Source organism: Procambarus clarkii, chromosome 82 (genome assembly GCF_040958095.1).
Source record: "Procambarus clarkii isolate CNS0578487 chromosome 82, FALCON_Pclarkii_2.0, whole genome shotgun sequence".
Lineage (NCBI taxonomy): Eukaryota > Metazoa > Arthropoda > Malacostraca > Decapoda > Cambaridae > Procambarus > Procambarus clarkii.
In genome coordinates this window covers 6817509-6840265 of record NC_091231.1, presented here as the reverse complement: position 1 = coordinate 6840265, position 22757 = coordinate 6817509, and the positions used below count along the sequence as shown (strand labels likewise).

Here is a 22757-nt window from a genome sequence, read left to right as displayed (position 1 = left end):
TGTTCAATACTGAAGCAGTATTTTATTTCAACACGGTCACTGCAGTAGTTGTTTACATTACCTTAGATTGTTGTGACATATATACATAGCCTAAGTGCAAAATTCAGAAATTCTGATGCAAGGATATGCAAACCTAAGTTGCACGCTGTAACATCAACAAAGCTTATGTCATACACAGCAACCAGGAACAACACTATAAATTTCAAGGATGCTAAACTCAAAGAAAGCAATATAAGAACTGTCAAATTTGCAACCCACACATTAAATCAGCACTGAACAGATTGAAGGTAAATTATGCATTGCGCTCCAACTAAATTTTTAATAGAAAGTGACACTCAAGCCTCATATTTCATACATCATTGCAACTTTATCTTTCATTTTCCATTTATAAGAGGTTAGTTATGTGCACAGGGGCCAAAATCCTTGGCTTCTTGAGGTTATCTTGAGAGGATTTCGGGGCTTTTAGTGTCCCCGCGGCCCGGTCCTCGACCAGGCCTCCACCCCCTGGAAGCAGCCCGTGACAGCTGACTAACACCCAGGTACCTATTTTACTGCTAGGTAACAGGGGCATAGGGTGAAAGAAACTCTGCCCATTGTTTCTTGCTGGCGCCTGGGATCAAACCCAGGATCACAGGATCACAAGTCCAGCGTGCTGTCCGCTCGGCTGACCGAGCGGACATCTGTCATAGTCATCTGTCATAGGTTGCATCCTGGGAAGGATCAATGGCTGTCCTAGGTAGAGACAATCCTAAGAACACGCTTTCTGTTTCCAACAATAGTATATAAGTACTGTAGGTTTCTTGAACCCCCTACGAGTCAACTCGCAAGCAATATATACTATCAATTGGTGTTTTTCTGCAAAGATCATCAATGTTAATATTTGAATATTGTATACATTTTAAATACCAGTAAACACTTTAACTAATTCTAATGCTAAAATGATGGTTTTCCACAGGAGACCATACTATCAGAGTGCAGACAAGAGATGAATGCCACTATAAATCTGGAAAGCAGCTGTACTAGTGCAACTATTTAAACATTTGGCTGCCAGATACATCTACATCTATCCTTCTATCAGTCTCACTATATGCAATACAATAAGTATCAAACCACATACACACATATTTGAAACTAAGTTTTTTTTTCAATCGATACCTGTGAACTGAACAAGATGTACCTAAAGATTCTATGCACATCTGTAATTTGGCTAAAATATATCAACTAAGCACTGCAAAAGACATTGATAAATATATAAGATAATATAAATGTCATCAAAAGATAAATGTCATCTTTAGTTTTAAGAGAATAATATTTAGATTTAATTTACAATGGAAGGTTGTCGGTATCTGTTTGATCAAAATTAAGGCCTATTGGAGAAAATAATTCATAATATTGGGTTGAATCAAACAATTTGACAAGTCAATAATTTTTATATTAATAATCTTTAAATACAATCTTTTACTAAATCTTGGAAATTTACAAATACAACCTACTTTTAATAAACCTCAGATATTTGCCAAGACGTTTGTTATGGCAGTAAATGCCTGCAGTTTATCACTTGGGAGAGTTAATACATATTTGCATAAAGAATAATCATATTTTATACTCCTAATGATGTGTGTATTTACAGATTTGTACCAAGCAAACAGTCTTTGTCTTTAATATATCTAAATGTTATATGTAGCTGGTTTGTAGAACATAATGTTTATTTCATCCTCCTGTGTTAGTTCTTGCCAATTTATCCATATTAGCATGACTATTAACCTGTTTTTAAGGTTGAACAATCAATAATAAATTTCTGAAACATTTTTTAAACTATTCCCTCTTATTATTGCCCACAAAAAAACATCAAATCCCTCACAATAAACTGCCATAAATGTTAATCTATATAAATGACCCAGTACAAATAAGCACTGGACAAAATGTCATTTCAACAGTCAGAAGATAAAAAGAGTGAAAACATAAGGTTGACAAGCTATAGCAATCTACTATACAAGAAAATATATGATTATTTGTATTGGCATTCAAAGCCAAGAAAGCCTACAATGGCCCCTCGCCAAATAGTGCTCCGAGATGCATGTCTGCAAAAGTTCCTTTGTCGTCAGCTCCTCTCAAACCAACCTGTCTTCTTGCATGATGCACTGTATTTTGACTTGTAAATTCCTAACATAAAAGTAAGATGTACATATGGTGGCTTGCAAAATTAACAGATTTCCTGTATTCTAAATGCACTCACCAAGTTCTCACCTGTTTCTAAATGTACTCATCCAGCTCATAGCAACACCTCCCATACAACCACACGTATGTGTATGTGTGTACTCAACTAGTTGTACTCCCCTAGCTGTGATTACGGGGGTCGAGCTTCGACTCTTTGGTCTCGCCTCTCAACTGTCAATCAACTGGTATACAGATTCTGGAGCCTATTGGGTTCTATCACATCCACATTTGAAACTGTATATGGAGTCTGCCTCTACCACATCACTGCCAAATGCATTCGATTTGTTAACTACTCTGACTCTGAAAAATTCTTTCGAATGTCTCTGTGGCTCATTTGGGTACTAAGTTTCCACCTGTGTCCCCTTGTTTGTGTTCCAACATGTTAAATAGTTTGTCTGTCCACCCTGTCAATTCCCCTGAGAATTTTGTAGGTGGTTATCATGTCTCCCCCTTTACTCTTCTGTCTTCCAGGAACATAAGGTTTAGCTCCAATAGCCTTTCCTCATAGCTCATACCTCTCAGTTCTGGGACTAGTCTGGTGGCATGCCTTTGAAATTTCTGTAACTTTGTCTTGTGTTAACTAGGTATGAACTCTAGGCTGGAGCTGCATACTCCAGGATTGGTCTGACATAAGTGGTATACAAGGTCCTGAACGATTCCTTACACAAGTTTCTAAAGGCAGTTCTTATGTTGGCTAGCCTTTCATAGGGTATTGTATCAAAGGCTGTCTGACAATCCAAGAAAATGCAGTCTGCCCACCCTTCTCTTTCATGTTTAATTGTTGTCACCTGGTCACAGAATTCTATTAAGCCTGTGAGGCACGATTTACCATCCCTGATCCCATGTTGGTGGTGTGTTACAAAGCTCTTTCCCTCCAGATGTTTTACGAGCCTTTTCCTCACGATCTTTTCCATCACCCTGCATGGTATACAAGTTAGGGAAACTGACCTGTAGTTCAGTGCCTTTTGCCTGTCACCCTTTTTGTATATTGGGAATACATTAGCTATCTTCCAGCATTCCAGTAGATCTCCTGATTCCTTGTAGAGTCCTTGGTTAAGTTCGGGCAATTTAGTACATTATTTTAGTGACATTGTGAATGCTCAAGAGGATGGGCTGCTCACACAGCCTGTACAGAAGTGTGTGTTAGGGAGAAACATGGTATTATAAAGCATCTGCCAATAAGATAGTACATATATAACAAATTAGAGGCATATGAACAAAATATAGACAGTTACACATAGATAACTAGAACTGGAATCAAGAAAAATAAAATGATGCAACTTAACTTATCCTATGAAGACAATAAGAACTGTAACAATAACATGGCTAAAAAATTAGACACTTAACCTCACATATCTTGATAATTGTCCAGGATGGACTAAAACATTGTCATGTACGTTGTCACACACCTTTAATGTATGTATTTGGTACAAAAACAAAAAACAAAGCCAAACAAAATGGAATGGGATTAGTTTTTAAATTCAAAGTGAAGGAGTCACTTATGATCCTCACTAATGCCTATCAACATCTCCTCTACCCCTCCTCTAATACTGTACCTCACATCTTCCGCACCCCACCTCTAATCTCTCATACCTTTCCTGCACTCCCTTATCTTGATACGCAAAACTACCAGACAGTTGCTGTTGGACATGCTATATCAAGCAGAAACTTCAATGTGAATGTAATACTGTAAATAAACTACCTGTTATATAAATTACTACTCTCTGAAAATGATGTACAGTATATACAAATTTACCATAAAATGGTACTGTATCTATACTAATAGATACAGTACCAAGTCTAACAATGCCAGACAAATCTGTAGTAAAAGTATTATATAACAAATGATAAATTTCACTAATTATCATTGATTCTACATAAATTATGTTTATCAATAAAAATATATTAACAACACACAGTTTTGCCTTAAGATAAACATGTCATTTAATCAATCTACGTTCAATAGTTTTTAACACAAAATACATAACCACTTATGAAAGCCTTTGTACTTAACTGTATTAAGACTTCACAAAAATAACAGCAACAAAATATAAAATCATAACCCTCTTGACATGAGAGTACCTCATAGTTTGTCTTGTAAAAACCTAAGTATCAGAGTAGAAATCAATTCATAATACCTTTTTGTTCTTTATTGTACAAAATTGTTATTTTGTATTATTTACTGTACTAAAGTTTCTTCTGGGAGGGACCTTTTGGTGGCCTTATTATGTTATATTGTTAATATCACAATAAATTATTTTATTCTAAATCATGGGGCCCAGAGAGGAGGGGCATTTCATTACAGTCAATGCTGGATTTATTTAATTACATGTGTCATAAGTCACCCTACTCTTACTGTTCTTTGTACACACATTCTTTTCAATACACATTATCATCATCATTATTTAGGATAAAATCCCATACTTATATATTTGTGAAATATATGTTAAGATTTACATATATTCTTTACATAAATTTCACAAATACATAAGTGTGAGTTTTTATCCTATTTTATTATGTCTGTGGGAGGACATTACAATTACTTATCATTATTATTATTCTAAATAAAATCCTGTACATGAAATAAATGCATTATCATAAGACAGTTACTCACATGCCTGACTTCAAATATGTTGCAATTAAAGGTAATTGCATTTAATTCTGTTCTACAGGGTGCATAAGATTTGAATGAATCTTGTGCACCTTTTAATAACAATAATAACTGTATTGGTATATTCACTGTGTCCTATTTGATAATGGTTATTAAATTTCATTCCCATTTTATAGCCCTTCCTCTATGTTTTTTCTTCAAATGATGATTAATAAATGATTAAGAATGTAACAATGTTACAAGCTATGAAAAGTTAAGACCTCATACCAAACACTAGAATTACAAGTTGTATGCTTAGTTAACTGGTGTTATATATTTCAACAACTGCAGGTTAAAGCATTTGATAAGCTTTATTCATTCAAACACTAAAAAATAAACCACTCTTTCCTAGCCACATACATCAAGCCTTGCTAGGATCACAGTAATACAACCAAAGGACTGATCCAGTTATTATTGGTGCAATAGAAGGATTAATCCTGTATATTGATGCAACAGATTAATGTATGTGGGTAGATAATGTAGACATTCATGGAGTTTATTGGCATTGAAAACCATAATTTTTATATTCAAAATATACTTCATATAATTCCATTTACCTGGGCTGTATGGGTCTCGAGCCACGGACCCCACGTGTGTGAGGCCGAAGCTATATCGATTGGGTTATGAGTAGTCTTAATAAGGAAAGATTTCAGAAGCAGCATCCTGATGCCAAACTGTAATTTTCAACTTTCCAGTTTGGCAGCAGAATGCTGCTTCTGGAAACTTTCCTTTTTAAGACTACTCATAGCCCAGTTGAAAGAGCTTCGGCCTCACACGTGTGGGGTCCGTGGTTCGAGACTCCTAGAGCCCAGGTGAATGGAATGCTTATTTCCACGGAAGTGTGGATGACAATTTATACTTCATACAATTTTGATATTAAAATATATATAAATGTTTCATTTGTACTATTAAAAGACATAAAAAGAAAAGACATTATGGTAGACATTATGGTTATTATGGTTAAAAGACATTATGGTAAAGAAAGATTAAATTGATTGCACTAAGAGGGTTAGGAACCAATTGTTCCATTAAAGTGAGTATATAACATTTTGCTTTAAAGGGCATACAGAGTATGTATGTATATATTTATGTATATGTGTACCTAAGTGTAGTTACAGGGCAAGAGTTACGCTTGTGGTGACCCGTCTTCCCAGCACTCTGTCACATAGCACTTTTAAACTACTAACAGTTTTGACCTCCACCACCTTCTCACTTAACACTTTCGCTCACCCCGCGCGCCACCCCTCGACAGGGCGATATGGGCCCCAGCGTGTCACGGAAGCGCGCGTTAATTCCGAAAAGTGTATACTCTCTTCAACTTTGTCACCTCAATTCTCCTTCTACGAGAATAAATTTGGTATCATTGTGTTCGCAATAAAATTCTCTACAGCACTAAATGCATATAAACTCCAAAAGCCCGGCTAATTACCCGCAGCAAACAGAGAAAGTGCGAACGAGTTACCCGGGAGCGCGCAAACGGGATAAAATGTTTTCACTATTTTCACTCTGGTCACCTCAATTTTTGTCCTAGGTCTTTCATTTTGGTCTCAATGGGTTCGTAATAAAATTCTCTAGAGGAACATTAGCATATAAAAAAAAACACCTGGTCACGCTCCAACCGCCGACGAGTTGAAGACGGGCCACGCGTTGGCCGTGAGTGAGCGCTCAGAGGCCTTCCTACTACACTCCCAATTCCCACCCTTTTCAAGCCTTTCTTTCGCAATTTTCTTCCTGGAAGGGCCTTGTTCATGATTACTATCCATCGTGGAGTAAGCGTAGATAGTTTCTAAAGCCGCAGTAAGAAATATAGCCACGGAAAATAGCCGAAATGTTCACACGTTTGAGATGCGAGGGGAGACGACATTGGTCACAACAGTGGAGCAAAGACAATGGGCCCACGGCGTGTGCCAAGCCGCCTGAGGGCCACGAGGCTCAACAAAGGAAATGGGAAGACATCGGCGCACATTTTAAAACCAGTCCCCAAAAAATCGGATACAAACCTGATTTTTGGCGAATTTTTAAAGTGGATGACGCAATGCTGCGTCATCCCCGGCATTACCGCCAGTAAACGGATGACGCAATGCTGCGTCATCCCCGAGCGAAAGTGTTAATATGATCCTACCGTTTACCACTCTGTTTGCAAAAGAAAACTTTATAATTTTTTTGGCGCCTTTGTTTCCTTAGCTTTAATCTGTGACCCCTTGTTTTTGAGGTTGCTGGTTTCAGTAATTCCACTCTGTCAATTTGGTCGATTCCTGTTATTATTTTGTAAGTGGTGATCATATTGCTTCTTTTTCTTCTAACATCTAGCTTTGGCATATTTAATGCCTCTAGCCACTCTTTGTAACTCTTGTTTTTCCATTCTGGATGCCATTTTGTAACATGCCTTTGCACATTTTCCAGTTTATTGATGTGCTTCTTAACACTTTTGCGCTAACCGGACGCACCGCTGCGTCCTGTTTCGCCTAACGCTACCGCATAGTGGACATAAAGTTATGTCCTCTTTTAAAATATTTGTATAAAATTCAATTTTAATCCGATTTCATTGGGGTTTGTTTCAAACGACGCGCCATGAAGTTCTCTTTCTCGCCACTAGGCCGCCCGGCGCGTCGGCCTACCCGGTCACGTGACGGGCCCATTGTTTTCGTGTCACGTGTCGTGAGTCGATCACGCTCCCCTTGCGCGCCAAACTCGAGCATTTTTACCCGTTTGCGTGTGGATTATACCCAATTACTTCATCAAAAATGGATCAAGGTCAAGGCCCAAGCACTTCTACGCCCAAGGAAGCCTCCAGGTCATCGAGAGTGGACAAAATAACCATGATTTTTAAGAAGTGGAGCGGAGTGAAGCTCACACCAACGAAAATTCCAGGTCTTGTGGAGGATTTATCAGAAGCTGAAGGCGATGTAGAGGTATTGGAGGAAGATTTTGGAACCCACAACGATTATAGTGGACCTAGACCTAGAGGGAATGATACGGCAATGAGTGATGAGGAGACTGAGGCCCTCACCGAGGAAGAGGAGGCACCGCGACCCCCTCCTCCTCCTCCATCTCTGCGCACACGTGGTGCATCTAGGCTACCTAGAAAAGTAGCTACCAGAAATGTTGCTCGTCGTAGGAACACACGACAAATTGCGCCAAGTGATTCTGAAAGTATAAGTGATGAGGATTCAGTGGCCTAAAACAACATCATCATCTCAACACTTGCGGCACGCTCCAGACATAAATGATGACACAGCTCCTGCCAATGCTGACGCCATGCCAACTCCCGGACCATCTGGTGTGAGGCGGCCTTTGTTCACTACACCACCTCAAGATGAAGCAGACACCGAATCTGAACCCGACATGTCTGCCACACTGCCAGTTGACGAAACTGTTTTGTCAGATGAATCTGACTCTCCTGCAAATGTTTCACCTCCAGCGAGAAGACCTGGCCCTATTGTTGATTCAGAAAATCGCATGAACACAAAACTGAAACATGAAATTTACAGACTGCCCAAATGTCTCAAGTGTCATGTATGCGCACGGTCCGGTAAAAGGAAGGACACGAACATAGGATGCAGGACCTGTGGTGTTGCACTCTGTGTTATTCCCTGCTACACCAATTACCACCGGAAAACGGTGTATTGGGTGGTGAAGAAGTAACCACCCGCAACAGCTTCACTCCACCTACAAACCATCTGTTGAGCATCTTCAGGAATGAAGAATCTGAAGAAGGTGGAGTGAAGAACAAATGCTCAACTTACTGTTCCACAACCAGCCTTCCCTTGGTAAGTACACCTATTTGGTCCAAGTTTGTGTAGTATAATTTAGCTCATAGAACATTCTATTGTGAAAACATTGCCACAAAAATGAATGACATACATACAATAATAATATCAGAACAGTGAAATAAGTATAAACTTTCAAAGCAACATTTCGCGCATGTGTCGTCCGGTAACAGTGTGCCCACTTCCCACACTCTTGCGGGTGGGCCGCGACCATTATTCTACGACTATATTCATATCACCGTGTTGGGAATTTCATTGGGAGTCCATTGATACCAAAATTAAGGCTGTAGGACAATTGTAGAGGTGATAATAATCCCAAGAGTAAAAACATTTTGTTGCTGTTGGGCGCTCACGGCGACTCATCTTCGTAGTTATTTATTTCGTGCTGGTATCTCTATAGCTTTCGTGACTTTTTTTACTGATGTTCTTCTAGAGAATTTTATTGCGAACACGTTGGTACCAAAATGAAATACGTAGCATGAGAACTAAGGTCAGAAGAGTAAAAAGAGTATACACATTTTTGTTTTTACGCTTAAGCGATAAAAACGCCGCGCGCACATACGGTTGGCTCCCTGACCTTCGCCGAGAGCGCGAAAGTGTTAAGATATGGGCACCATACAACTGCTGCTTATTCCAATTTTGGTCTCACAAAGGGCATGAACAGCTTCTTTAGTATTCCACCATCCATGTAATTAAAAGCAATTGTGAAGAGTTGGAAAGTGCAACATGTGCTCCTCGCATATTCTACTATCATTCTACATTCTACTATCACTATCTATGGTGACATTTTACTATCCAGAACCACCCTTAGATCTCTCTCTTTGCTAGAGTTCCTAAATTCCTTTACACATAATTTGAAGGTTGAGTGTGGTCTGTTTTCTCCTATTCCACATTCCATAGCATGACATATATTCATATTGAATTCCATTTGCCACATGGTGCTCCAAGCACTTACTTTATCTACTGTAAGTCAATTTGAAGGGCATGACAATTGTCTATCTTGAGATGATTTCGGGGCTTAGCGTCCCCGCAGCCTGGTCCTTGACCAGGCCTGCTTTTTGTTACACCCCCCTCCCCCCAGGAAGCAGCCCATAGCAGCTGTATAACTCCCAGGTACCTATTTACTGCTAGGTAATAGGGGGGGGGGGGCATCAGGGCGAAAGAAACATTTTGCCCATTTGTCTCCGCCTCCATCGAGGATCGAACCCAGAACCTCAGCACCACGAATCCGAAGCGCTCTCCACTCAGCTGTCAGGTGCTGCAAAATGGGATGGGACGGGGAAAAGGAATGGTACCCCAACCACTGGGACAGTTGGGGATTGAACACCGACCTGCATGAAGCGAGTAAGCACTCTACTGTCCAGTCCTGAAGTGGTTGTCAATTAGATCTAGATCTATCTGTCTAGATCTCCTATGTTCCCTAGTAGCTTAGCATCATCAACAAACATGTTCATATAATTCTACATTCCTTCTGGTAGATCATTTATGTAGATGATGAACATAACTGGTGCAAGAAACGAACCCTGTGATACTTCACTAGTAACACTCCTCCAGTCAGATACACTGCCTATGATTACTGCTCTCACATTTGTCAGAAAACATTTCATCCATGTTGGATTTTGTTCCCTGTCACTCACTCCTCCAGGATGTTTGTTTCCAGAACAACCTCTTATGTGGAACCCTGTTGAAAGTGTGTGTGTGTGTGTCACACCACATGCAGAAACATTTTCAGAAGAAATGTGGGAACATTTGACAAACCGACAGCTTCCTGCCCCCATCGTGCCCACTAAATGTATGATGGCCCTCAGTATATTACAGTATAGAAATATACACACACACACACACATTTAAACTAGGTAACTAAACAAAGCTAAAGACGAAATGTTAAAAGATTCCCCTTTTGCAAACAGAGTTGTAGACAGTTGGAACAAGTTAGGTGAGAAGGTGGTGGAGACCAAAACTGTCAGTAGTTTCAAAGCGTTATATGACAGTGCTGGGAAGACGGGATACCACGAGTGTAACTACACTTGAGTAATTGCACTTATGTGAAAATTTACACTCAAAACTATAACCTAATCTATCATTATTCACTCAAATTAAAAGTTTGCACAAATACTTGTTCTGGCACTGCTAAATGCTGAACTATTTAAAATTGTGTTCCAATATGACTGTTTATAACCAACACAAATAGTTCACCAAAGACTGTCTCAATATTTCTGCACTTTACAGCAAATATAAAATTGAGAAACTGTGTAAGAATAATTTTCTGGGAGTCAAATTCAGCTCTTCAAGCAGTTATAAATCCAACATGCAAAATAGATACTAGGAATGTTGTAACATCCATTACAAACAACAATAATGATGCACAGAGAAAGAGTGTCTCATTTGTATGGATACCATCTCACATAGGTGTTGTCCAGCATGATGGCATGGATAAGGCAGCTAAAACTGCATGTGATAAGCCTGAAATTAAGTTGGATCTGGGCATTCCAATCTCTGCTGTAAAAGCTTTAGTATCTCAAGAAATTAGGGATGGCAGAAGAGCAGTCACTGACACTCAGAGGCCAGAGAGCACTAGTATAGAGTTATGATATATTTAGAACTGAGAACTTTATGTACAGGTAGCACAAACCATCAACTAGACAGTGTGACATTGTAATTGCCAAAATTAGGCAGGGATACCAATATTTATGGCAGGTGGTTACATGTAATAAATCCCCCAATGGTGAACATTCCAATTGTAAACTACTGTATGTGAACAAGAGCTAGGACATACTCTCCAACACTATATCTGTGATAGCCCTGTAATCAATGATTTAAGACCAAATGGTATGAAGTGAAGTACTTTGAGCTCTGTAACCACCTCATACACTCACAAATATTATTAGATATTCTTGTGCTCTACCCAAATTTTGCTAATGCAGGCCGATAGATCAGCCTCGTATTTCATGTTCTCTCCTGATTCCCTGTATGACTAACCCGTCTAATGAGATGGGGAAATTAGATGAACTTATAGCTAGTTTCTGAGCTACACTCTGTAATCTTTCATATAGAATAGGGTAGCAGCACATTGCTGTGTATACCTAAGCTTGTTGATACAAAAATAGAATTATCACAAACTGCCTAAGGTGAACATTACTCAATGTATTTCCATTTTTTCTATTTAAAGATTGAAACAAAGCACTAACCACAATGTTAGTACTGTCTTGTACTACACAATGTTATGTATATTCTACTGGTGTATGTCTGTTAAACATTTATTGTCGTATTTTGTCATTCAATTTATTTGACTGTGTATAGATAACTGTAAGATTGTAGTTACGCATTTTTGTCACCGACTGTAACTCTGCTACCTGTGGAGGGAAATACCTCGCATTAATCCAAGCTCCACACATTACCCAATATTCACTCATATTTCAATATTTACATGTACAGTATAAGAGGCAGTTAAATTAAACAAAAGATTGCATTCAGAGCAATACCACTAATTTTTTCTGACTCGCACCTCATAAATTACAAATCCCGGGAGAATGAAAGATCAAAACCATATTATCATACTATATACCCAAAAAAAAGGCTTTAGGTAATTTTCCCACATGCAGGATAATACAGTATACATGTAGCAAAATGGACTACAGTATTTCCTTCTCCCCAAAGCCTGGATATCATACTCAGCATACTCCCACAAAGCCTGAACGAAGTGTGCTACAAGTACACCACCAGGGACTTCAAAAGTATCTAGCATATGTATTTATGTATCTAGCATATGTATATATATATATGTATGTATGTATTTATGTATGTATGTATATATGTATGAAATGAAGTTACAAGTGTCTGTTCTTGAATTGATTAATTCATAGGAAAAGGTTGGTGCGATTAACCATCGCTTCATGTTCATACTGTTCATAAGGAATCAGAATCTACCAGTCACTGAAAGTTGCACAAGTGGGAGCTGCAGAAAAAAAACTATAGGAATAGTGAAACAAACCTTTGACTTCAAGGAAAAGAAGAAAGTTATTCAACTGTACAAATCTCTTGTGCGCCCCCTATCTGGACTACTTTATCCAAGCAGGAATGCCTCATGTTCAGAAGGACATTTCTGCCTTGGGGAAAGTATAACGTAAAGCGAAAAAAAATCCCAGAACTAATGCGACTCTCAAACCTGGAGAGGCTGAGGGCCACATGAATAAGATGGGAATAATAACACTGCAAACTAGACATGTTAGGGCAGATCTCAGAAACTTTTAAAATGCTAAACAAAAAGGAATAATATTGTTCCAGACCACTTCCTTAAATGATCACATGTAAAACATTCATGAGGCAACAGCTTCAAGCTCAACAAGTCAATGTAGAGGAGAAAACAGGAGATGCTTTTTCACCCATAGGGTTATAAACCCATGGAATCATTTGCTTGCCAAAGCTCTAAATGTCAAGACATTACTGGAATTCAAAATCCAATCGGAAAACATTTTCAGAAGAAAGGTGGGAACATTTGACAAACCGACAGCTTCCTGCCCCCATCGTGCCCACTAAATGTATGGTGGCCCTCGGGCAAGTAAGTAAATGATACTAGCTAAAAAGAGAATACAGTATATCAGAAAAATCTTTTGAGTGGGAAAGGGATTAAATATAACTGAAACAATCTTATAAACCTTTTAGTAATACTATTACAAACTTTATTTTTTTAATTATATTTTTTGCTTCTAAAACTTTATTACACTCATTTCTTCATTGCTGCTAAAAACTGAATGCCACAACAAATTACCTTCTCTGTACAAACTACATATAGTAATATCCCTTTTTCTGACTATGTACAAACTCAAAAGAAGTGCGTTCCAATAATATTTTGCACAGAGACTGCAATAATTAAGTACATTTATAAAAGTCCCTGAAGCACTGGTCAATTTTGACAGATTTTTACCAGAGTAACTGCTAATACACTCTAAATGATAATCGTAAAAATGTTTGTAAAAGTTCTGAAAACCAACTGGCTTCAAGTAGCCAACAGGTATGAGATCACCAGAATGATTCAAGCATAGGTTAGATACAGTACTCTACTGTATATACATGAGTTTGATAAGGTATAAATAGGCATGCCATCATATGGGCCAATAGGCCTTCTGCAGTGTTCTATATTTCTATGTTTTAATGTACTTTCTTGGGGGATAGATTTACCTTTGGCTGGGAACCAGCATCAGCCACCACTATGTTCGGCAGCTCATTTCTTGGGAATCACCGAGTGTTTAAAATGGCTTTTAATGGCTTTTATATTTATGTCTATGGCTTTTTCAATTGATTTGAAGAAGCTTGGATTTGGTGGCTTAGCACCAATGTTTGAATTCTAATGGCACTGTATGTAACGTCTCAATTATTTTTTTTACCCATAATGCACCTTTCTAGGTGTGTATATCCTTGTGCTGTTCTACAGTTTAAAAACCATATATTAGCCTGATAATAAAAAGAGAACAAAGTACATCAAATGTAATATGTACTGAACCTTATAACTGATAAATCTATATACTGTACTTATATTTCTGTAAGAGTGTGATTTTGTTTTAATTTTAAAATTAAAACTCATAACAAATTTAAAGTTCTAATTTTTAACTGAATTCTTTCTTTTTGGATATCTTTCATATTTCAACGTGGTACTGCAGTATATGTGAAGAACTTCTGGTATTTTCGTGGTTTCATTTTATCCAACGATGTAAGTGTTATAAGCTCCAAAAAAGGCAGGTGACCGAGCACCACAACAAAAGCCCAACAGTTTTGGGCTTTTGTTTTAAGCCCAAAACTTACCCTACTTACCTTTATCTCATTTGGCCTTAATTTCTGTTAAGAACAGAAATTACACACACCTGTAGGAAATAAGAATATTTCCTACAGGTGTGTGTATGTGATGGGGGGGGGGAAAGGAAAGGGGGGCATTTGGTGGGGGGGGAAAGAGAATGGGGGGGTGTTAGGATGTGTGGTGGGGCAAGGAGAAGGGGTGATCGGGTGTACAGTATGTGGTGGGGGGAAAGAGAGGGGGTGTTAGGGTGTATGTGGTGGGGCAAGGAGAGGGGGGCAATAGGGTGTATGTGGTGGGGCAAGAAGAGGGGGTGATAGGGTGTATGTGGTGGGGAAAAGAGATGGTGTGTTAGGGTGTGTGGTGCGGCAAGGAGAGGGGGGGGGGAGTGATAGGGTGTGTAATAAAGCATTTCAAAATATTATTTATATATAACATACTAGAACAGCCTTAGTTAATAAAAATATATTTCATAAATAAATACTAACCATTTTCTTAAAAAAAAATGGTTAAGGGGGAACTATTTTTAGTGTATACCAAATATTAAAACCAGTGGATGAAACTACCAAATACATTCCAACAGCTTAACTTCAAAGTTGGTAACTAGCAAGGTCATCAAGGCAAGGAAAAGCAACTAACCTCTTCAGGTGTTACATTCCAGCAAATTAAATTGCCCAATAGTTGCAAATGTGGGCAGGTGTCGATAAGTAGGAAAGCAGTCTCTATTGTCAACTCCAGCATTGGAACTGATAAAGTTCTCCGAGCAACATCTGCTATTAACATCTGTTTGGAAGATATACAGTATATGGAATCATAATCCAATCTTGCTCAACACTCAAACTCGCAAGCAATTTCCTGCATCCCAATTGTCCCTGGTAACGTTCCTATGATCATTCCCCTCCTACCCTCCAAAATAGCAAAATTATGTCTTTCTTTTCTAAATTTCTGAAAAAAAAAATCGTAATCCTTAAAACTTTTAACATTCCTGGAAAAAGTTTATTGCCAATAAAAACAATTATGCCTATTAACATCTATGTACAAAATTAACTCTGGACAATCGACTGTTACCATCACTACAGTTACTATATTATGTATTTGCCAATTAAATTATTACAATACAACATTAGTTGTATTCACTGTAGAATGAATAAATTCATTCTTCAGTGAATAAATTCATTCATCGGTTAATAAATCACCTATGAATTCTGATGAAGATAATTAAAGTACTGTATTGACATTTCTTCATTTCTAGAGATTTCACAAACACAAAATCAGTTAGTGTACTGCATAGGCTGTTACAGTCATTCTACATTGTAAATAGGTAATGTATTACAGTACATCAATCTAGATTCTATAGGACATTCTAGTTGTATATTAATTTTAGGTAGACCAAGTAAAATTATCATTACTGCTTGGGATGCAATGAACACTTGAGTAAAAATAGGGTACAGTCTTAATACTGTATACACACACTGATATACAAATGCACATTTAAAGTACAGTAACCAAATAATGAACCAAAGGGATAATCCAGTTCACTGAATTTAATTACGTTTGTTGGGGACAGGAAGCCTGTGTATGTATACAAAATGTATATAGTTTAAGCTTGTATCACTCCCCCCCCCCCCAGGTCCTAGAGCATACCAGAAGAGGGTTTCAGGAGTTCCTCTACTTCCCAAGCCCGACCTGAGGCCAAATTCAACACTTTGGACCCTTTCTAGGGTCCTGTTACTGATTCTCCCTAGGATCTAACCCCACAACAGCTGCCTGTCTCCCAGATACTATTTACTGCTATGTGAACAGAGGACAACAGGGGGTAGAAATAGCCCAAGCTATTCTATCCATTGGAGATGTATTTCATTACCTCAATAAACTTACTTGAATTTGAACAGGTACATTGGGTGAAAGGAATCAGGTCAAACAATTTCTGTCCTACCTAGGAATCCCAATTGTTAGTCACGACCAAAGTGAACTGTACTACAATGCCACTTAACATGCTCCCAACATGCCAATGCCTTGCATATTCATTAGAACAGTTTACAGAGAAAACTGACTTTACAAACCTTTAAATGTGAAAGTTTATTAATAACCAAAAGCTTGGTTATGAAACCATGATGAACAGCATGGGAGCGCACCAATAAGTACAACTCTTGAAGATAGTGAGCTTCCCTCAGTAAGAAAAATACCAAGTCACAGGCTGTGGGACTCATGATAAGCTCGTCATGTCCTAATCGTAAGCTCAAGACCTGAAATACAAATGAAACATTGATACAAATGGAATTCCTTGTTTTTATATTCAACATAATACATATTCTAATACATACATTATAATATATAATAAAAATTTTTTTCTTTGTAGTGAATAAAAATGTGTTGGATTGGTTCTCCGAGTGTAAATACTGTAGTCACAGAAAAGGAAAAAGCAGGTACAGTACTGTATTATCAGCTTTATTACGGCCTTGCCCTGCAGCCCAATGTTGTTGTGTGTTGATACACACAACAACGCAAGTGTATGAAAGCTATCTCATGTTTTGACATGAATGCTCATATTTTCTTTGAAGTAAAACTTGCTGGTTACCATGACTCAAAGTTATTACATTCAAAATAGACTTAAAACTGTATTGAATAACTAAGTTTATTGGAATGGGTGAGAGATTATTGAAGAATCTTTACCAAGATGTAGATGCAGGATGAAAGCTATGTTGTGGTGACCTGTCTTCCTTATAATCTTTGTCATATGGCACTTTGCAAGGCAGAAATGTTAAAAATTGTAATCACTTAAAATTACAAGTACTGTATTGATATATTAAAGAAAATGGCAAAGAAAGCTTCTTACCTCCAACTTTTGTAGCTTGTTGCAGCTGTTCTTGAGTGATCTATCAACAACAGATACATTTGCATGCAAGAACAGTTTTGTCAAGTTGTAGCAGTTTTCAGCTATAATCTGCACATAGTTAGAATGTAGACGGTTGCAGTATATTGTGAGAGACGCCAAATGACAACCATGGGTCTTAAAGTAGTTTTCTGTAGAGCGGCCAATGGGATGATGCACTCCTGTGTAAAAGCGGAGCTCCAAGTGCTTAAGTTTGGCTAAATTTCCAAGTCCTTCTACATCTTCATCACACACACGGACTTTTAAATTCTCTATATCTGGACATGTTTCACATACAAAATCCACTATTTCACCATCACATTTTTGTGCTCTTGACGAAGTATTATCAACGTGAGTAAGCTTTAGGCAATACTGCCAGCGTCGTCTTCTACGACCAAATTTTTTGGGCTGTGATTTCAGTATCTGTAATGATGTCCCAAGTTCTTTGTACCCTACTATTTGCAAATTTGGGAAAAAATGAATAAGCATTGCTACATCTTCTGGATCAACACTACAGTCCTGAATAAAGAGTTTTTCTAACTTGATACATCCAGGTTGATTGTCTGTTGGATACAGATGAAGCAATCCTTCTCCACTTACACGGTTGTTACTGTTTAGGTTCAGAAGTGTTAGGTTAGGGCATGAGCGTCCCAAGATTTCCAGTATCCCAGAGGAGCATGATGGAAGTGTGATTTTGTTCAGATGAGTAGATAAGTTTAACTGTGTTAACTGTGTCATAGAAGGCAACAGTTTCATCAATGTTAACTCTACTTTATCCAAGGTTTCTAATTCTACAGAGCCAACATAACTTAGATCTGAGAGCTGGAGATCTGTTATTCTGCAAATAAAAAATAAACATAAGAAAAATGTTAAAATATCATTACTAATGGTCTTTACTCAACCAGATGTTCATACTGTGAGCTATTTATTATACTGTATACCTACAAACAAAATATGCACAGATGTAAGAGATTACCTGATTTACCTGAAGGCCATTAACACTAATGGCTTCGATGAGGACAGGAAGCCGGTGGCTTGTTGAAGGTTCCTCCATTTGACGTGATGATCCTTTCTAGGTGGATTTTAAAACCTAACAGAGTTTTGCCGTTTGTGGCTTTGGGGGTAAGCAGTTCCATGGGTTTATGACCTGCGGGTGAAAAAGCATCTTCTGTTTTCAGTTTTACACTGAGGATTGTCGAGCTTGAAACCGTTGCTTCTTGTTTGTATTACATCTGACCTTTTGAATAAAAGTTTCAATAAGATCTACCCTGTCATGCCTGGGCTGCACTGTTGTTAGACCTGTGGTGCTCAACAGTTCTGATACGAGAGATGACTTAGCTCTGGAATGATTTTTGTTGCCTGGTGTTGTACTTTCTCCAGAGTAGCTATGTCCTTCTAAAGATGGATATCTTTAATCTCTCTCAAAAAAAATACCCTACTTTATATAATACATTCTCCACTATAATCCTTAATTCAAATTTAATTCACACACACTTTTACATGTACGTACAGTACTGTATATTTGTCTGCATTTTCATATATCTGCTGAAAACTGAAAACATTGTTATGACAAAATGCAAAAATTCTTGTAATTTCTTGAATTTCCACTTTCCATTTGTAAAAACCCAGGACCTTTAAAACTCACCGAGGATGAAGAAGAATGCGCAAAAGACAAGAAATGACGGTAGGCGAGGCTTGAGCTGAATGGTGAATAGCAAGCCGTCGTAGGACACAACCGAGTACATCCTGCATCAGCATGGGAGCCAGGTACTTGTGAAGCAACATGCGTGTGCTTACCTCCTGGAAGGCAAGTAGGTGTAAGATTACAATTACTACTGTAGCAAGTAAATTTCATACTTGCTCCATTATCTCATTATCTTAATAGCATAACTAATTAGCACTAATTTTAGAAGCTACAATCCTTTCCCCAATTACAGGTAATACTCTTCTCATCTTGTTGGAGGGAGCCGAGGTGTAGTCACCATATAAGCAAGTGATATGAGGAATAGCGGCACGGGAGACATCTCCCGCCATGCAGGGTGCAGACGTACCTCCACAGATTTCCAGTATCAGCTCTTGATACTGGTAATGGCTCAAAAGGGCCACCACTTACGGGCTATTCATGCCCATGCCACCTTTTGGGTGACTTAATCTTTATCAATCAATCAGAATAGCGGACAGTACAATTTCCACAGTTAACAATGTAGCACTCGGCATGTACAGATCTAATTGACCCAAGACGCTACAGCTTCGACACAGAGCAGACAGCAGACTACGACCGCATCGCTCCCCGAGTTCAGACACTCGCAATTCCCAATTGAGCCGCCACGCTCTCGCTCCCCGAGTTCAGACACTCGCAATTCCCAATCGAGCTGCCACGCTCTCCCACATAAGAGCTCTGTGACTCCGGCCTCACTCAGCTCTGCTCTGCTCCAAGCACCGTCTGAATGTTTACGACAATGCCACCGACTACTGTAATCAAGACTGATAAATAAATAAGAAAACTCACTAAACAATGTGCATCTAATCTACCCAACGACGTAACATAATCGTACGTTACACTACTTTGCAGTTTATTATAAATGTATACAAATTTGCTTCATAGGTGGACATCTGCATACAAGAGGCAATGGGTTCATATTCAACAAGTTGCAATGTTGGACAAAAAAAAAAAAAAAAATTTCACCCATAGGGTTATAAACCCATGGAACTGTCTACCCGCTGAAGCCATAAATGCCAAGACTGCAGCTGAAAATACAATTGACAAAAATTCTTGGAAATAATAGGGGAACCTTTGATAAGCCGCCGGCCCTTATGTAAATTCAGGTAAACGATTCCAATGAAGATATGCCCTGAATTTCTACAGTGAATACAGACTACAAGTCCTATATAACCACTATCGATACGAACCTGCACATGATCTGGTGAAGAAAGTGTCTGTGCTATAACCATCTCACTAGTCGAGCTAATGCAAGACCAAAGCAGCCCTCTTGGTTGATGGAGAAGAGGCATTTTCCTGAAAATGAAAAATTTAGAGGGTCAAAAATATAGCCGCAATCAAAATGATCATGATCTACAACTAAAGATGAAATATTTTATTAAATATCAGGCTCACCTCCTTCGTAAAACATGCCCCCCCCCCTCCCACCAATACATAAAGCATGGTAAACGTACTTACACTATGCTGATCTTTTTTATAAACTTGAGAACAGATAATTTGCCCGAAACGCTATGCGTACTAGTGGCTTTAAGTATTGTATGTACTACCGCTATCTTTAAATCTAACAGAATGTTTGTACCGTAATGCTGCAATTATGTATGTACTGTTCCTAAATAAATTATTATTATTATTATTATAAGTTTTAACTGCGCGTCCAGGTACAAGTGACAGGATGAACAACCCAGCGGGTTTTCTTCCTATTGGGGAGTATTGTACATGCTCCTATGGCAGTATATTCACTCACAGGATGAGTGACACGGCCCAGTACTGTCACTAGGGAGATATGCTTGGCCTACTTTACAACTAAAAATATGCTATTAACTTATAATTTTCTTTGCACACACATATATAATTATTGATTGAAGCGATATACATGACTTGGCCTTCATAAAAGAAGCAACACACGCCAATGTAAACAATACACGCTAGTGTAAACAACACACACCAATGTAAACGGATACAAGACACTCCGTACATTGACAACATCGCACACTAATATTTTTACCACTTCGGACACCAGCTTTCGATGTTTCGCATATGTGTACGTGTTCCACATTAAAACGACAATATAATGCTATTAACAATTAAAATCTTCTATTTAACAGGCATATAGTTATTAAATGAAGTTTAGTGATGTAATAGACATAATCCGGAGTTGGTAAGGACGCCGCCCGCCAGCGTAAACACAACACACCCGAATACCCACAAACACGATACAACGCACAAAACACAACACTTCTGTCAGTTTACAATACAATACAATACAATACAATTTTAGTTTTTAGATAAACTCCTTTTATATTTATTATGTGAGAGTTATACTTGTATAAAATGATAACTATTATAGGTAAGCGCCTAATATTTAATATTAATCAATAAAAAAGAAGTCAGAAGCCACACGCCTGTCTGTACATGTCTTTTGTGTAAAAGTATTTTGGGCGCTCATGTACTTGTGCGCTAGCTGGCGTTCACAACTGTTCTCGCCTACAAGCATTAGAATTAAACAAATGAATTTATTTTTTCATTTATATACAAGAAGAGAAGGCTACCCTTGAGTCTGTAATATTCATCTGATCACTGGTCTCCCATTTGGTCCTCATTGCTTTATCTTACTATTATTGAATGTCAATAACCGTATTATGCAATTTCAATTTGTTCTATTTCTTTCTTTATTATGCACCCCATACCCATCCCGTGGGCCGTGGTGTAAAGGATTACAGAGGCACATAATCGGTTCAGGAACTGAACCCTCTAGTTCGTTTAGCTAAGCAAATAACAATGTTTGACGCTAGTTACAAAATTATTAATGTTGTATACACATGTACACACACACTCATGCATACATATATATATATATATATATATATATATATATATATATATATATATATATATATATATATATATATATATATATATATATATATATATATATATATATATGTATATATATATATATATATATATTTATATATATATATATATATACATATATATATATATATATATATATATATATATATATATATATATATATATATATATATATATATATATGTATATATATATACTGGTATATATATATGTATATATATATACCAGTATAATCTAATAATATATACTGGTCTAATAAAATAATTAGACCAGTTAATACTCTCACTCGTTGTGTTAGGATATGTTAGCTTGATAAAACTGACTTCATTGTTGAGAAATGTGTTAACAAACAATATATCTGACTTATCAAGACTGTAGCTTGCTTAGCAAAAGGAACTTTTTTAAAATTTGGGTTCAGTTTAACTACCGCTCAAGGGATGAGTAATTGGGGCATAATAAAGGAACTAAGCTGATAAAATGAAAGATGGGAAAACAACATTAGAAAGATAAACTCGAGAGACGTTTTCATGTTAACCCGAAAATTATTTGAGGAGCAAGACGGACTGCGGGTCAGGCAATTGGTCTTTATGCTATCGTGATGGGGGATCAGCCATTACACGTGTTAATGACTCTTGTATAGTTGTGTAGTTAAGGACATCAGGGTAAAGGGGTAATGGGCATTGTGGTTGATTGTTCTACCTGGGAATCCTCCACTGTTTTATATCTTATGTATGTATGTATGTACTAACCTAGTTGTGGTTGCAAGGGTTGAACTTTGGCTCTTTGGTCCCGCCTCTCAACCGTCAATCAACTGATGTACAGATTCCTGAGCCTACTGGGCTCTGTCATATCTACACTTGAAACTG

The 22757-nt window shown here is 37.8% G+C and overlaps 2 protein-coding genes across 8 annotated transcripts in view; one reads left to right on the top strand and one right to left on the bottom strand.

The window, feature by feature from the left end:
* LOC123764334 (macrophage mannose receptor 1) overlaps positions 1-1818 on the top strand; it is a 41049-nt gene extending 39231 nt beyond the window's left edge. Inside the window, 1 exon segment of the mRNA XM_045751957.2 lies at positions 956-1818. The gene's annotated coding sequence lies outside the window, so the exon portion shown is untranslated.
* Positions 1411-21218, bottom strand: LOC123764331 (uncharacterized). Of its 7 annotated transcripts, none has more exons than XM_069316054.1 (8): positions 21023-21218; positions 20472-20626; positions 20208-20313; positions 18943-19097; positions 17262-18135; positions 16489-16671; positions 15065-15208; positions 1411-11990 (listed from the first exon to the last, which is right to left on the bottom strand). In XM_069316054.1, exons 3-8 carry the CDS (start codon positions 20307-20309, stop codon positions 11895-11897), a joined length of 1554 nt encoding a protein of 517 aa, XP_069172155.1. In that variant the 5' UTR covers positions 20310-20313; positions 20472-20626; positions 21023-21218; the 3' UTR covers positions 1411-11894. The 7 variants fall into 7 exon arrangements, with proteins under 7 accessions (XP_069172155.1, XP_069172156.1, XP_045607908.1 ...); XM_069316055.1 differs by having other exon boundaries at positions 20476-20626; XM_045751952.2 differs by lacking the exon at positions 20472-20626 and having other exon boundaries at positions 20862-21218.
* Positions 21219-22757: the final 1539 nt, after the last annotated feature.

Bases quoted from the DNA above. Each gene is read 5' to 3' on its own strand.
- LOC123764331 (XM_045751948.2), bottom strand. From the start codon at position 21,003: ATGTTGTCAATGTACGGAGTGTCTTGTATCCGTTTACATTG. The intron at 16,672-17,261 runs GTAAGAAGCTTT...TTTGTATTTCAG, and splicing joins ACAAGCTACAAAAGTTGGAG to GTCTTGAGCTTACGATTAGG. The intron at 11,991-15,064 runs GTTAGTTGCTTT...TTCCCTCCACAG, and splicing joins GGAATGTAACACCTGAAGAG to GTAGCAGAGTTACAGTCGGT.